Below are 15,574 nucleotides of genomic sequence, written 5' to 3'. Positions count from 1 at the left end.
TGTATCTGTTTTATTTAATTATTTTCAGATTCTGAGTATAATTAATACCAGATGCTTGTTATGTTATCTGTGCCAATATTCAAACATGCAACACTGACACTCTGATTTAAATTCACAGATTTTGTACAAAACCTTTCAGACATTTAATGAAAAATTAATACACATTTCTTTAGCTTGTTGTGAGTACACGAGAGATGGATACTTTTTTTCACCATTTCTGTAGCAGGAGACTGCTTCGGTTTTCCTACAGGCCGCTACAGTTATAGCTTCCTAAAGTCTCATATGTATATAAAAAGTATGTTATGACTTCTTAGAAACAAAAAATTCTGAAATAAAGGTTTTAACAGCAGGACCTTGGGTGTAGTCAGTCAATCACATGGCAGCAACTAATTTAGGCATGTAGAGATGGCCAACATAACCTGCTGAAGTCAAATTAAGCATTAGAGAAGGGAAGAAAGGTGATCTAAGTGACTTTGATCATGCCATGGTAGTTTGTACCAGACTCCTAATCTGCTGGAATTTTCTCACAGAAACCTCTCCAGGATTTACAGGGAATAAAAGTTGACATCTATCAGTCTGGAAAGGGTTACAGAGACATTTAAGGCTTTGGGACTCCAGTGAGCCACAGTGAGAGCCATTAGCCACAAAATGACAAAACTTGGAACAGCGGTGAACTTTCCGAGGAGTGACCGGCCTACCAAAATTACTCCAGGAGTGCATCAACAAATCATCCTAGAGGTCAAGAATGATCCCAGAACAACATCTAAAGAACTGCAGGCTTGTCTGGCCTCAGTTAAGGTCAGAGTTCATGATTCAACAAAAGAAAGAGAATGGACAAAAATGGCATCAATGGGAGAGTTAGAAGGGGAAAAATCATTGCTGACAAAAAAGAATACAAAAGCTCACATTTGGCAAAACGATATTATGATGATCCCCAATATTTTATTTTTCACAGTCACATGTTTCACATGATCAAACAAATTTTAAACAAATTTAAAAAAAAAAAACTCAGGAAGGAAGCAAATAGTTTTTCATAGCACTGTAGCTATCATTGAATCTAATTAAAGCTACCATGAAAACATTTTCAAACAATAAAAACTAAAGTGAAACGAGAAAATTCGCTCTGGAAAGTGAACTAACGGGAACAACTAAAATGAATAATAATGAAATAGACTAATTATAAAATACAAAACTCTTATAATCTTGCTTTGTGCATCGAGAGGCTCCAAGGATTTAGAAGTGAAGTGAGAGTAAAAGCCAGGAGATGGCAGTAGTGCAGCATCTTTGGATGCAAGCTGCCGTTAAAAACGACAGAAGAAGAAGAAGAAGATCTCGCTTTGTGGTTTTTAACACAGCTGGTTGCAACTGTCCTGAAGTCCTGCAGAGGGCAGCATTGCGCCTGCGAGATTGTCAATGCGGTGAAGAAGAAGCAGCAAAACAATCAGAGAATAAGGTACCAGACGTTTTAACTGTTTGTAGGTTTTTATTATATACGAACAAAACCAGGTGCAAAATTTTTAGACTTATTGTAAACAAAAGTTAATATCGGTGCTTTGGCGGCGCTTCCGCCCGAAAAGTTTTTAAAAGTTTTGCTTGACTTTTAGCTAGCTAACACGAATGTTTGGTCAGTATATGAGTGTTTTTTGTTTGTTAATTAAACTGAAAGCGGCAAACACGCTGAAATAAACTTCATGTGAAACGTACTCGGTCTTCAGCTATTTTATATTAAATAAGGAGTTAAGTATAGTATAAGTAAGGAGTTCCTGTCGCGATAAGGACTGTAGTTTCCTTTACGCCCCGTTTAAACCTCTTCTTAACGGTTCCCTGGAAAAAGTTATACAACGCAGTCAGCCAGCAGGCAGAGCTTTGCTAAATGTGGAGCCACCTTTGATTCTGAAACACAGCCTGAAATCTCTTAATCAAGCTTTCTAGTGATTTCTTTAAGTAGTCTTCAGGAATAGCTTTCCAGGCTTCTTAAAGGACGTTCAAAGTTGCTCTTTTGATGTTAGCTGCTTTTTAGTCTGTTCTCTGTCAACATGATCCCACAGGCTTCAATGTCGAGGTCCGGGCTCTGGGGAGGCCAATCCATGACTGGTAGTGTTGCACTGTGTGTGTTTTCTGTGCAGGTGTTTTTACTGTGTTGGCAGTGTGTTTGGGATCACTCTCAAACTCCCTGTTTCTCTTTCCTTATGAATTGATTCTTGACAGCTAATGAAACCATTTCTGATTAAGCTTTTGTGAACAGTAGCTGGATCAATGTTTTGGAGATAAAGTATGTGAATTTCAGGAGCGGGGCCACGCCTCCAAACACGCTCCTTCCGGTTCTTATCTATATACGAGTCCCCCAGTTCTACAAGCTGTTCGTTTTCGTGCCAGGCCCGGGAACTGCTGCCAGTACCCTTTAAGGCCTTCCCCAAACCGCAGCTCAGTTCATGTTTAAGCCATTCATCTGTATCTATTAAAACGCTGTCAAACATAAAATGAGGACGTGGACTTAGCAAGTGAAATGACTTCATCACTCAGGGCCTTTTTCAAGTCTTTGCTGGATTTTTTTTTTTTTATCTGCTTCTTAAGAACACGACTTTCTCTTCTTGTCCTGTGACACTTGTTCTTTAGTCTTCTTCTTGTCCAGTTTCTTCATTTTTTAAGGGCACACTGTACATCCCACTGAGACATATCACGTTTTCAGCTAATAGCTCTTTGAGGTTCACCTTGTTGTTGCAAAAATACTATTTTATGTCTGTTAAACGGTGTTATCTTTGACACTATTCATAGATTCATTTGCTTTAACATAGGTGCCCCTTTTGATGTTTGAACGATTTATGTCAGTGTTAAATGGACTTAAAATGAGTGAAAAGGCAGCTAATGTCCAAAGAAAGACCTTCGGAAAGCCTGGAGAACTATTGCTCAACACCCCTGTGAAAGAATCAAGAGTATGCTTCCTTGGAACCACAATATAAAGAAATGAGGGGTGGTTCCAGACTTGCACAATAGTGTATCATTTTTGCATGTTTCACAGGTCAAAATTGGTCTTTATGTATCTTATATCGAGCACTGGTCCAAACACTGCATTTATCTTCTGTCTGAAATGAGATATTTAATTTCTCATTTTAACTTTGTTTTGGTGCTTCTCCCAAACATAAGTGTTGCTACATGTACATGAGCTGACTGTTTGATAAAGACCGTCTTCCATAAAAAGTCAACAGTGTAATTAAAAAAAAAAAAAAAAAAAAAAAAAAAAAAAAAGGTCAGAAACTCAACATTTAGCACAGTCTAAATCTCGAGTTTTTATTTTTTCTGAGAGGGATTTCTTGAATGTGATCGTACCTCGTTATTTGAAGCTTTGGTTACGGTTAAAGAGTATCTATAATTTTAACAACATTTATATGATTAAAGTATAAAAGATGCTCTCTAAATTGGGATCTTTACCTCTAAATTAATTGTTGTCTTAAAAAAAAATGTCTAGAATTTTCAATAAATAATCTTTTAGGTACTGTTTGTAAATTAAGGTTTATGAGTTTTAAATCTTCCAAAATTAACTAAAGCTGTCAACAGAGTGTGAGGAGACAACTACTATGACTTTATGTCCAAACCATCTCTATACTGTATGGTGAGATAACTGAAGTTGAAATGGGGCCAAGCTATACTTTCATGTAACACCAGTTTGTACCCCCAGGTGACATAGTGGGTCACCACAAGGTTTTTTTTAACCAGGCAAGTAATCAGTTATATGCTGGCTCCATCCATGAGCCAGAGTGTTGGTGGAGGTGCATAGTGAAGATCAGAGTGAGATTCTTTGTGGATCTACAGATATGATAGGGTGCCAACTGTGGCACTCCATGAAGGAAGTCAGTCAGGAGTAGAAGTAACAGATGGTTTCAAGGTGGGAGTTAGATTACTTCAAGGATTGGCTCTGAGCCTCTTCTTGTTTGCAGTGGTGATAGACAGAACTATGATGTTTGCAGACAACATTAAGCTCTGTAGGGAGGGAGGAGTGAAGGTGGAGGCGATGCTGGAGAGAGAAGAATGAATCATCTCAGGACACCTGCTGATAAAATGCTGCAGAGGGTACAATGCTGCAAAAACTACCATTAAGAAAGTGGATGGATGTTTTTTTTTTTTGTTTTTTTTTCCCCCCCATACTTAAAGCTTAAAATCACATGTAGTCTTTGCACTCACTAAAGCTGTCCATTTTTGCAGAGGGATATATTAACATTCATAGCCTGGTTTATATAATATTACCTCTGCACTGATAAAAAGAAATATCCAGAATCCTCTCAGTAAACTCATGTTTACTTTGGGAATAGAATTATGAACTTGACTTTATTTTCTGAAAACTTTTTTGTGACACTTGCAAAGCTTTTGTGAAGACTGATGTGGCTAAAAACTGTACTACGAATTCATTTCTAACAGAGTTACCAGCCAACAACTATCAGATTGTTTGTGTGTAGTTTTCTGATCCACACGATAAACCTCGGACAGACACACGACGTGGCTGGAGCAGATGATTGATGTATAATCATGTTTTATCCTCACTCTTGCAGAATGCCTTTCCATTTCTGCCCCCAGTGTGGGACAAAGTTACAGCCTGAATTCAGATTCTGTCCTTCATGTGGGGAGAAACTTCCCGGTCCTGAAAGTCCATTTCAATCTGAATCTGTGAACTCAAGTTTCTCCTCGCCTCTGAGAAATGCAGCAGCAACATCTGTAGTTAATCCAAGCCCCACTCCAAGCACGAGCTGTGAACTCAGTACAGGTGAATACAGGTGGCAGTATGTCATCAAATAAATACTTAAAATACCAAGTAATTTAGCTTTAACAATGTAACAATCTCTCTCTGTGTCCAGCCCAGGGATTTGACACTTTAAGTTCGTTAACACCACGTCCTGCACTGCGAAGGACTCGCAACACCCTTTGCCTGGACAAAGAAGGTAAAGAAGGTAAAGGAGATCATACAGGTTATCCTGTTAAGAGGTCAGTTATAATGAGGTATAAAAACAGCATGAGTAAATTCAGCTGGAGCAGGGATGTCAAACCAAAGGGTTCAGCTCCCTGAAGTTGTTTAGTTCTAAACACTCCACCTTTTGTAGCTTCACTGTGATTCCAGCTGGGGCCTTTCTTTGTGGAGTTCGTGCACTGGTGGGTCTGAAGACCTCGAAGTGTATAGAACAAACTTGTAGTTAAAGTGCTTTGTAAATGTGAGTACATTACATTACACTGAAAGGCCATGAGAGGCTCTTCTGGCCTTTAGAGTGAATTAAAAATCACTTGGCTGATGGATGGCCCTGGAGTTTGGAATCGGGCTGGTAGATCAATGGTAATAATAATAATAATAATACATTTTTATTTATATAGCACCTTTCAAGACAGAGTCACAAAGTGCTGCACATAAGATTACAAGTCATAAAAAGATTTAAAAAGAGAAAATAAAACAGGCAAAAAATTAACCAAAAGCAGTTTTAAAAAGGTGAGTTTTGAGTTGTTTTTTAAAAACAGCTACTGAGTCCACAGTTCTTAATGCTTGGGGGAGAGAGTTCCACAGTCTAGGGGCCACAGTGGCAAAAGCTCTATCCCCCTTAGTCCTCCTCTTAGTATTGGTGCAAGAAAGCTGTCCTTAGTATACATTCAAGTACAGTGGCTTACATGCGGCTTATGATCTAAGCCATGTGTTTTATTCATGCTGTAAAATACTTGAGTTCTGGATCGATGACTTCATGAATGTCTGTTTTGTATGTTGTTGAGTTTTTTTGAAAATCTGTTGGGTTTTTTTTGTTTGTTTGTTTTTTTTGGCCTTTTCTGGCTTTATTGAATAGGAACAGTGAGGAGTGACAGGAAAGCGGAGGGAGAGAGAGAAGAAGACATGCGGCAAGTAATTTCGGATTCAAACATTGGCCGGCCGCTCTTAGCTATACGTCATGTGGTTGCCTGCTCACCCCAATGAGCTAAACCGGCTCCCCATGTCTGATGTTTTAGTGACGCAGATAAATACGAACCCTTCATTGATATTTTGGGGGTTCACTTGTTCCCTGTACCTCTGTGCAACAAAAAAAGTCTTTCTTTTACATTTCTGTTATCAGCGTGTCGTATCTCACACCTCTGGAAGTCAGCTGAACCCTGATCCGGTTTCTTGTGGCTTCAAAGATGTGATGTCATTTCTCACAGTCAAAGGAAGCTTTATTCCTTTTTTCCCCCCAAAGTGGAATTTTTTATTGATTACTTTAACTCTTTACTCACTGTGCCTATAGATTACTCCACTTATTTTGTTTGTGTTTGTAATTATATTTGTCCCCCAGTTATTTATTACCTCTAAGTATATGTTATTATGCTTATTTGGACGCATAATCTTGTAGCTTATATTTTTTATGTTTGTCCAGACTGCTTTGTCTGGACAAACTAGTCAAATTAGTCATACTCAATCACAATCAGTTGAAGCCCTGAACCAGAAGTACTTTGCTTCCACAGATAATGACGCTGGGTTGCAGGAATCTCCACCAAAGAAGAACACGGTCACCTTTAAACTCGACACTGGGGCGCAGCCAATCGTAGAGTCTCCTGTTGCGAAATCTCCTCGATCTGGTGAGCAGAAGCACTGATTTATCTGCCCGTTCCTGCAGTTCTTTTATGAAATCTCCATTACCTCTCCTCTTTGCTTTGTTAACTGTTGCTGTGTAGTGCGAGGGAAAGGGAAGCTCTGCAGTCCTTTGAAAAAGCAGGAAGAAGAAGAAAAGAAGCTGTCTGCAAAAACAGGCTGGATAGAGGGGAGATCAGCAGTAGATGGAGCTTCACCTGTTTCCTCACCAAACTCTAAGTCTCCTGCAAAAGGTGAGCTACACCTTGAATGATGTAACAGGAGCATGTTACACACATTAAGTACACTGATAGGTATGTATAAACATCACAAAATGTTTAATGATCGGGAGCTTTATTGTTGTTCTGGCGTCGTTACAATCACCACATTTACTGCAGTTTTATTGCTGTGACAAGAGTAATCATTCATTTCTCTTAGAATATCTATTCAATTAATAATTTAATTACATTTTTCCCCTTAGGCTTTTCAGAGTTACCTTTAAATTTAACCACTTCTTTTACAGAAGTACTATGGTTCACTTATATACCAGAAAATCTCATGGGGGGCCCCCAATCTTAAATCCAATCAAAAACAAGGGAAGATGATGTTTTTCCTTGAAAATTTAATTAAAAAAACATAAACAACACAGGCTGTTGGTTATAAATTCCTAATGCTCATCAGTCATGTGGAAAGATTTTAAAGAGAACGTGTGACAAACCTGCCACTCGGACACAAACTTCAATACAAGAACATTACATCTAGTTAAGACTAAGGAGTAAAGTCACAAATTAACCACCTCCTGTTAATGGATTTAATTCACTTTTTATATAAATATGCTTTCTGAGCGTACATACTTGTGAGTAATTTCAAACTGAATTTGTGTTTCTGTGGCCCACCTGCAGTACCTTTGCAGCCCACACTTTAGGAATCACTGTTATAAACAGAATTCACATAAAGCTTCTGATACATGAGAGGCAAATAGTAATAATAAAAACTAAATCCGAAGCTTCTCAGCGTGGACTAGTTTCAGCTTAGTAAAATAAATTTATCAATAAATTAAACTTAAGTTAAATTAAAATCAGTAAAAAGAAATAGTTGTCTTTCTTCCATTTCTTCTAGTGTGCAGAAATTTTTTACAAATTCTTTGTACAAAAAGATTTTGTTGAGTCGATCACAGCACAGCATACTTTAGGTGTGTAATTTTGTGTGTGTGTGTGTGGGGGGGTTATTCCTGCACTAATTAATTTGAAGTGTTTGCATTAATTTGCAGCAACTGGAAAAAATAAAGGCAGGAAGGCAAAGCATGCATCCTCTGTGGAACCGCTGCCTGAAGGTGAGGAGGTGACCGACACGACCGGCAAGAAGTGGAAGCTGATCAGGCAGCTCAGTCAGAGTGCAACCGAGCTGCTCTACGAAGGTAGGACTGGTCACAAGACATAAGGGGAAGAAATGAAAACAAAGACAAATGTACAATTGAAGAGTTTGACTCACGTGAAATAGTCGTGGTGATCGCTGACGTCCTGCGTCCCACTGAGCAAACTCAATATGAACAGCTGGCAGAAAACGTGTTTGAGGGAAGTCTAGTTGAGTCGTTGCAGCAGAAGTTTCTGTGATGCATCGACCAGCTGTTATCGTCACTGAGAAGGAATATGGTCGCTGTCCCCAGAGTGTAACTATAAGCACACGTCTTTAAAAGGACTCACTCAGTGCAGAGTGTTCGGTGATTTGGATAATCAGCCTGGGTGTGCTGAAGGAGCTCGGTGTGGTTTGTCATGGGAAGAAACCGATGATGAGCAGGGAAGGGCTGATCGGCTCTGAGCACAGCTCGAGTGGTCTGTATTCCCATAGTGAAACCCCTCACACGTTTATCAAAGAACCAGGGATTACGTTAAGTAGCCCAACATCGCTGGCAGATGATAGTCCATGGATTTGAGATTGCATTTCAGCAAATTCTCTACATGCAGATTTTGTGACTGTCAGAAGCTGGAGTGATTTACAAAAATCATGCCCCTCATCAAGGTTTTTAACCTTTAAAGTGATACTGGATGTACTATAAACTACAGCACACCACAAATAGGGAAACATAATGACTGCAGCCCACATTTAATGCAATCAGTCAAGTCTATATTCTATCTGTTTGAGTCCAGTAAACTTTATTAAAGCAAAGAGAGGACTAATCCAGTGTAGCTGGTCAGCACTGCATTGCTCTCCAGCAGGATAAACCAGTTGACTATTTATTGACTTAGAAAAGATAAATATTAATAGAACATTTTATGATCACAGATGAATAAAGCGGTTTTTCTCTCTTCAGTTTCTCGGCCAAGCTCAAAGGAGTTGAATCACACCCTCAAACTGGTGAGTACAAACGGTAGATAAATGTATCTGCTTTTCAGTTTATTTCCCAATAATCCGTTGAATTGCTCTCTACTTTGTTGTAATGCTTCTTCTGCTCCTGAGTTTCCCTGTGCCAAAAAAAATCAAAGTTATATTTTGTTTTTCACTTTTAGGGAGCTAAAGATGGAAGAATCTTCAATGAACAGAACTTTCTGCAGAGAGCTGCTAAACCGGCATCTGGTGAGGATTTATTGTGCTTTTCTGTCACGTTTAGAAGCCCATAATTAGTTCCCAAAGCTGACTTTATTCTGATTTCAATAAAGACAAAGGATAAGGTGACTGTTTCTATCACCTACAGAGGGTTAGGATGTTTTGTCTGTGCACAGGACATTCACTTTGACACAAAGGATTTAAATTACCAGGTGACTCAAAACTAAACTCTCAAAGGTGACAAATGAGTCAGAAAGAAACACTAACAGCTGAGGCATGAAGCTGTAATACATCTGTTTGACTTGATAGGCATCAGAGGAGCATTGTTGTGTCTTTAACCCTCATCACAGCACAGCAACTTCACCCTTTGGCTTGTGGACTCCTGTTTTAAAACCTTGATTTGACGATTTCTGTCATCACATTCTCAGTTTTATTAAACCAGACGCGAGGGCCGCAATCTCTAACAGGGGCCGTGAATTACAGATTGACCATCATGTGATATTCAAAGCTTTTAAGCTGTTGATTTAGTGATGAACTCTTCAGGGAGGTGTATCCAGTGATAAGGGTCATTTTCTCATAGATGTTTGTTTTATAGCCAGAAGAGTCGCCCTCTGCTGGCTGTGAGAATGTAGATTGAAAACTTTTCTGAACTGACTTTTCAGACTCTGAAGGCAGTGCATCTGCACATATACACAGTGTTTTCTGCCTGTGTGATGATTTTCCTACTAAGACTTGTTTTCTCTGTAGTGGAAAAGTGGGTCAAGCAAAACAAGCTGGATTTCCTGGGGATTCCTTCCTGCGTTGGCTTTGGTCTCCATACAGACTCGTACAGGTGTGAGCTTTACCTGATAGATACAAAACATATGAAACCATTTTACTTTGACCTGTAAATCTGTTTCCATTAATTTCATTTTATTTTCGTTTCTGTAGGTTTCTAATTTTTCCCAGCATTGGCGAGTCGCTCCAGTCCATCATCGAGAAAGAAAATCAGCCTCTGTCTGAGGAAGTTGTTCTTCAGCTGGCCTATAGAATAGTAGGTGTTTTCGAATTGTCTAGTCACACAAATACTCTAAAAGTGGACCTTTTGTACTTTTTCCTCTTCTTAATAATGCTTATTTATCTCTTACCAGACTTTTGTGTAGACACAGTCTGAAACGAGCTGCTTTAGCTCCTCTTCCTTTAACCTTCTATTCTGTTCAGTTCAATTTTATTTTATTTATACAGCACCAAATCACAACAACGGTCACCTCAAGGCGCTTTATATTGTAAGGTAGAACTTACAATAATACATACAGAGAAAAACCCAACAATCATTTGACTCCCTATGAGCAAGCACTTTGGCAACAGTGAAAAGGAAAAACTCCCTTTTAACAGGAAGAAACCTCCGGCAGAACCAGGCTCGGTGTGTGTGTGTGTGTGTGTGTGTGTGTGTGTGTGTGTGTGTGTGTGTGTGTGTGTGTGTGTGTGCGCTATGTATGATTTTTAGCCATAAAAATATTTCCTAGCATTGAATTTGTTGATTTACTTCTACTACACTTTTTTTCATATTTAACAGAAATATGTATCCAATTATGTAATTTTCCACTTCTGTTCACTAAACTGTGATGTTTTGCACTAACAGAGGTAGAGCAGCGACATTTAAAACTGCAGAAACTCCATGCACAAAGTAACGATGAAGAGCTTTCACATTGTGTGAGGTAGATGAAGGAAACGGTATACGAATGATAAACATACAGAGCCATTAAAAAAAATCTGTGTAAAATATAATGAGGTCATAAATAATCCCACTTGGTCATTTTAATTAATAGCTGAGCGTCACCTCTGAAGTAAAAAAAACACACACACACACACACAAAAAACGAGCTCCTGCTCCACTCCTGAGACCCACTTCTTTAAGCCAGCTGGTTTCTGATTGGCTGACCTTCACAAATGGAAGGCTTGGACAGCAAGTGGGTGGGGCTTCTGTGCTCACAGCTGGAGTTGTGTGTCTGAGAAGAACTGGAAAGCACAGTGATTACTTTTCTTTGTGCTGACCTGTTTATGTGTGCCCATCGTTGTTCCCATTTCACAAGCGCTAGAGACAAAATTCTAATGGTTTTGGAAAGATGAGTTATTATTTTAATTTTAGTGCCAGAATTACAAAATAAATCCATTAGGCCTGGGCGATAAAGCGTTAAGAGACTAACTTTTCTTTTCCCTTGCAGTTAGACGTGCTGCACTACATCCATTCAAACGAATACGTTCATGCGGATATCAGTGCCGAGAACGTGTACATAAAACAAGGACAGAGGTCACAGGTAAGACGTGCTCTGAGCTTCAAACTGCACTACTCTGTCCTGAAGTGTGTGTAACCAGGCTGCTTCTGTGTGTGTGTGTGTGTGTGTGTATGTGTGTGTGTGTGTGTGTCTAGGTGTACCTTGTAGGATACTGCCATGCCTTCAGGTACGGTCCAGGAGGAAAGCATGTGGAGTACCGTGAAGCCAGCCGAACGCCACACGAGGGCACCGTCCAGTTCATCAGCCTGGATGCGCATAAAGGAGCAGGTGTGTTGCCTCTGTGGTCCACTGAGCCATCTGTAGTCTGTCAGTGTCACTAAATCATACTTCATCGTGTAAGCTGCTGTAAACCAGAGCGCTCTGACCACGCTCCATCTGGCCAAACACTGGCTTCACATCTGCTTCTCCTTCTTCTTTCGGCTGCTCGTGCCACAGCGGATCATCTACCATCCTCCTCCGTCACACCAACCATTTGTGTCACTACATCCATCCTTCTCTGTGGCTTTCCTTTTTTCTTTCTGCCTGGCAACATCCATGGCTTCACATTAGTATGATTTTATTTTCACATGTGAAGCTGTTTTTTGTTTTTACAGCTTTTGAAGTTAAAAGGCACAAATTTCACTCGTGGAAAAACAAGGAGATGTTTTTGTAAACCTGAGGTCTGTTTTTTTTTTTTTGTTTTTTTTTTTTGTTTTTTTTTTTTTTTTTAAACTGATTTTTGTCATCACACTCTTTCAGCTCCATCTCGCCGCAGCGACCTGCAGTCTTTGGGTTACTGCATGCTGCACTGGCACACTGGATTGCTGCCGTGGACCGAGCTCACTCAACCACAGCAGATAGCCACCGAGAAACAGAGGTAAGAGAGAGATAATCTGTCATTTTTGTGTCATTTTAACCTTCTGTGTGAAACAAAATGCAAATAACACATGGCTGTAGGTACATGGAGGATGTTCCTGCACTTCTGAGCCAGTGCTTTGGGAGGAGGAGCGTTTCCAGTGAGTTCCAGTGTTTCTTCTGTATCATATACCACATTTTCCTGCATTTTCTTTGGTGATATCTTTCTGTTTTTTGTGCTGCAGGAGCATTTCAAACGTACCTGACTGCAGTGATGGCTCTGCAGTACTCCGAGCAGCCCGATTACTCAGCGCTGAAGGCCGGACTCAGCGACGCTTTAGTGCAGCTGGGGGCATCGGTGGAGGAGCCCCTCGATTTTTAGGTGAGGACACACCCGCCTTTACTGAAACTCAGAAATAAAGATGTTCACATGCACCTGAGGCAAGTTCAACATACCCAGAATAGCTTTTCTTTACTTGATGTCAGCAGTCAGCTCATTTACCTGCCTTCTGAATAAAAGGTCAATGAGGCTCAGGTGTTGTGTTTTAGGAGCATATTTTAAAAAGATGCTTTAAAAGTAAAAAGTTTAAACATATTCTCCAAGATCTTAATATTTCTCATTGATGGTCATCACATAGACCCTCTTTGTATCTGCACAGAGACGGTGGTGCTGTTTTTAGACAGCTGATTGGTCACTGGGAGGTTGATTCATATTTGTTGATCTCTTAACAGATATAACAGCATAAGTTACCATGGTGATACCCCAGTAAGACTTGAAACATCTTTGTAAAACTAAAAATTTCAGATAAGAAAAGGAAGAAACTGAGATTCTGGGTTCATCCGATTCTCAGTTTTTCACAGGATTAATTTTTTTTAATTAATAGATCTGACCAATCAGGTCACTGCATTTGGCAACAAGTGCAATCATAGCTCAAAATGCGCGCCAGTACTTAATAAACAGTGATATAGAAATAGTAAGATAACACTATTTTACCTCAGACACAGCTGGACGCTGCTTCAGGTCAGTCGGCCTCTGAAATGATTTCTCAGCCTTCTCAGATGTGGCTCTAGCTCTGCTGACAAGAGCTGAAACTGCCCCACTGACATCCTGAAATATGTACGAAAGCTGCTGTGATACAGCTTCTACTGCTGGATCAAACCATGAAATTCTCCCTGCTGCTGCCTTCTTCTGAGAATCGGATGAACCCAGAATCTCAGTTTCTTCCTTTTCTTGTTTAAAAACATCAGGACCAGCTCATCATCGCTTCATGTCGACTTCATTCTCTTTAGATTTAGTTTTTCTGAGGACAAACCTTTTGTAAAAACCCTTTCAGTGTGTATACACATTACATGACAAGTTCAGATCCGAAAAACTTGTTTATTTTTTTCCTCAGTGGGTAAAGACCTCAAGGCTAAAGTACAGGACTGTTCTTTGCAATCAGATATTAAAAAGTATTATTTATACACTGACATCATTATGAATTACATCTGTTGGAGACATTATGTTTATTATTTACAGCACAGGATGCAAAGCTAGAGGTGGCAGATGAACATGAGGTAAAGATGCTTAGATCTTCGTTGGGCGTGACTGAGATGGAGGGGATTCGAAATGACTTCATCAGCTCAGGGACAGCTCTGAGTTAGTGAAGCGGAGGGTTGGTGTTAGGAATAGGGTAAGATGGAGGTAGATGATCCACTGTGGTGACCCCCAGTCAAAAGAAGACATACAATCTTCAGATACAGCTGCCACCATTTATATGAAAGGGCCCTTTATCTATGTAGCCAAACAGGCAAAATCCAAGCAGACTGAATGCAAACGGGGATTATTACTGTGATCAGATGAGATTATCAGAGATTTAATTAAACCAAACTGAAACGTTAAAACTGACATCAACCTGACAGCGATGCTGCATATGTATCAAACCCTTTGAGTCTGACTAATCTTTGTTTTATTTTCAGAGAGATCGCACAAAAGAGACGACACTGGAAGATCCTGGAGTTTTCTTATTTTAAAGTCGTGTTTAAATGCTGATGCTTTATTGCACTGAAAGTCATGAGTTTATTAGGTAAACGATTCATTGTTTTTACAGTTTGTGTGTGTGTGGGGGGGGTTTATCATCTTTATGGACCTGTGGTTTTCTGTGGTTTTCAGCCTCACAAAGAAATACAAATTTTAAATTCCTAAAGCACTGATTTTTATATTTTGTGTGTTGCAGTGTTGTTAGGTAGTTAGATTTAACAGGGTGATTTTTATAACAGATGTTTTTTTTCTGTTGACTTATCCCGCTGAACATTTCAACAAATAAAATATCAACATTTCTTACAGTGACTCAGTGAGCTTTGATATTTAGTTTCTGATAAGAACACATCTTCTGGTTATTGCTACCTGTTATTCTTTTTTTCAAGCTCCAGATTTTTGTCCCTGAATTTTGGGAGAGTAGCTTTGCATGACTCAGAGTTAAAAATAATCCTTATTTATCTTTTACCAGACCTTCGTGCACATCGCACCCATTTTACCTCTTTATACTTTACCTCCACTCTTCTGATTGGTCGTAGCTCACAAACAGAAGGCTGAGAAAGGCTGAGGCTGTTGGCTCACAGGAATTACACAAACACACACTGACCTCTTTGAGACTTTTGCCAAGCTTAACCCTCACACAACCCAACTGTTTTAGTAACCATAACCAGTCTCTGTCAAATGAGCCGTTTTCATCACCACTGAGGGCATCGCGTTTCTGCCTTGAGACGTCTGTGTCAGGTAATAATGTTGCTCTGTGTTTGAAGAGAGCAGACAGGGAATAATTTAAAATAAAATTAAAACCCGAGTGTAAGAAAAATGTGTCATGTGGAGATGGTCAACAATAATACTCGGTCAGTCTGCAGTGTTTAAATGACAGTCAGTGGGTATTAAAGGCTCAAAGTGTGCCAAGAGCACATCTCCCACACCTTTTATACCACCAACAGTCTGAACTGTTGACTCGTCAGATCAAAGTTTTTCCAACCTTCTACTGTCCAGTTTTGGTGAGCCTGTGTGATCTTCTGCTTTAAGGTTCAGTGTGGTGTTTGCTCAGAGATGCTCTTCTGCATACCTTGGTTCTAACGAGCTGTTGTTTGCCTTGCTATTGTCTTCTTATCAGCTTGAGGCAAACTGGTCATTTTCCTCTGACATCAAAAATGAATTTTCACCCTTTGGATATTTTCTATATTTTGACCGACACTCTGTAAACTCTAGAGATGGTTGTGTGGGAAAATCCCAGTAGACCAGCATGTTCAACATCACTTAAATCACCTTTTCTCTCCATTCTGATGCTCAGTTTAAACTTCATGTGTACCTGCCTAAATACATTTGAGT

General features: G+C 39.6%; 1 protein-coding gene across 2 annotated transcripts; it reads left to right on the top strand.

The window, feature by feature from the left end:
• Positions 1 to 1,357: 1,357 nt before the first annotated feature.
• On the top strand, positions 1,358 to 14,545 carry vrk3 (VRK serine/threonine kinase 3). Of its 2 annotated transcripts, none has more exons than XM_084933049.1 (16): positions 1,358 to 1,453; positions 4,545 to 4,756; positions 4,848 to 4,931; positions 6,463 to 6,576; positions 6,673 to 6,822; positions 7,839 to 7,985; positions 8,880 to 8,923; positions 9,076 to 9,142; positions 9,860 to 9,944; positions 10,043 to 10,145; positions 11,317 to 11,409; positions 11,523 to 11,655; positions 12,127 to 12,244; positions 12,325 to 12,383; positions 12,468 to 12,604; positions 14,182 to 14,545. In XM_084933049.1, the coding sequence occupies exons 2-15, from the start codon at positions 4,546 to 4,548 to the stop codon at positions 12,602 to 12,604; spliced, it is 1,545 nt and encodes a 514-aa protein (XP_084789175.1). In that variant the 5' UTR covers positions 1,358 to 1,453; position 4,545; the 3' UTR covers positions 14,182 to 14,545. The 2 variants fall into 2 exon arrangements, with proteins under 2 accessions (XP_084789175.1, XP_084789166.1); XM_084933040.1 differs by having other exon boundaries at positions 4,848 to 4,940.
• The last annotated feature ends 1,029 nt before the right edge of the window (positions 14,546 to 15,574 follow it).

Source organism: Perissodus microlepis, chromosome 1 (assembly GCF_051167445.1).
Source record: "Perissodus microlepis isolate ML-2025 ecotype Zambia chromosome 1, ASM5116744v1, whole genome shotgun sequence".
In the NCBI taxonomy this organism is placed as follows: Eukaryota; Metazoa; Chordata; class Actinopteri; order Cichliformes; family Cichlidae; genus Perissodus; species Perissodus microlepis.
The sequence above is the reverse complement of the archived record's forward strand: the minus strand, read 5'-3'. Positions and strand labels throughout refer to the sequence as shown.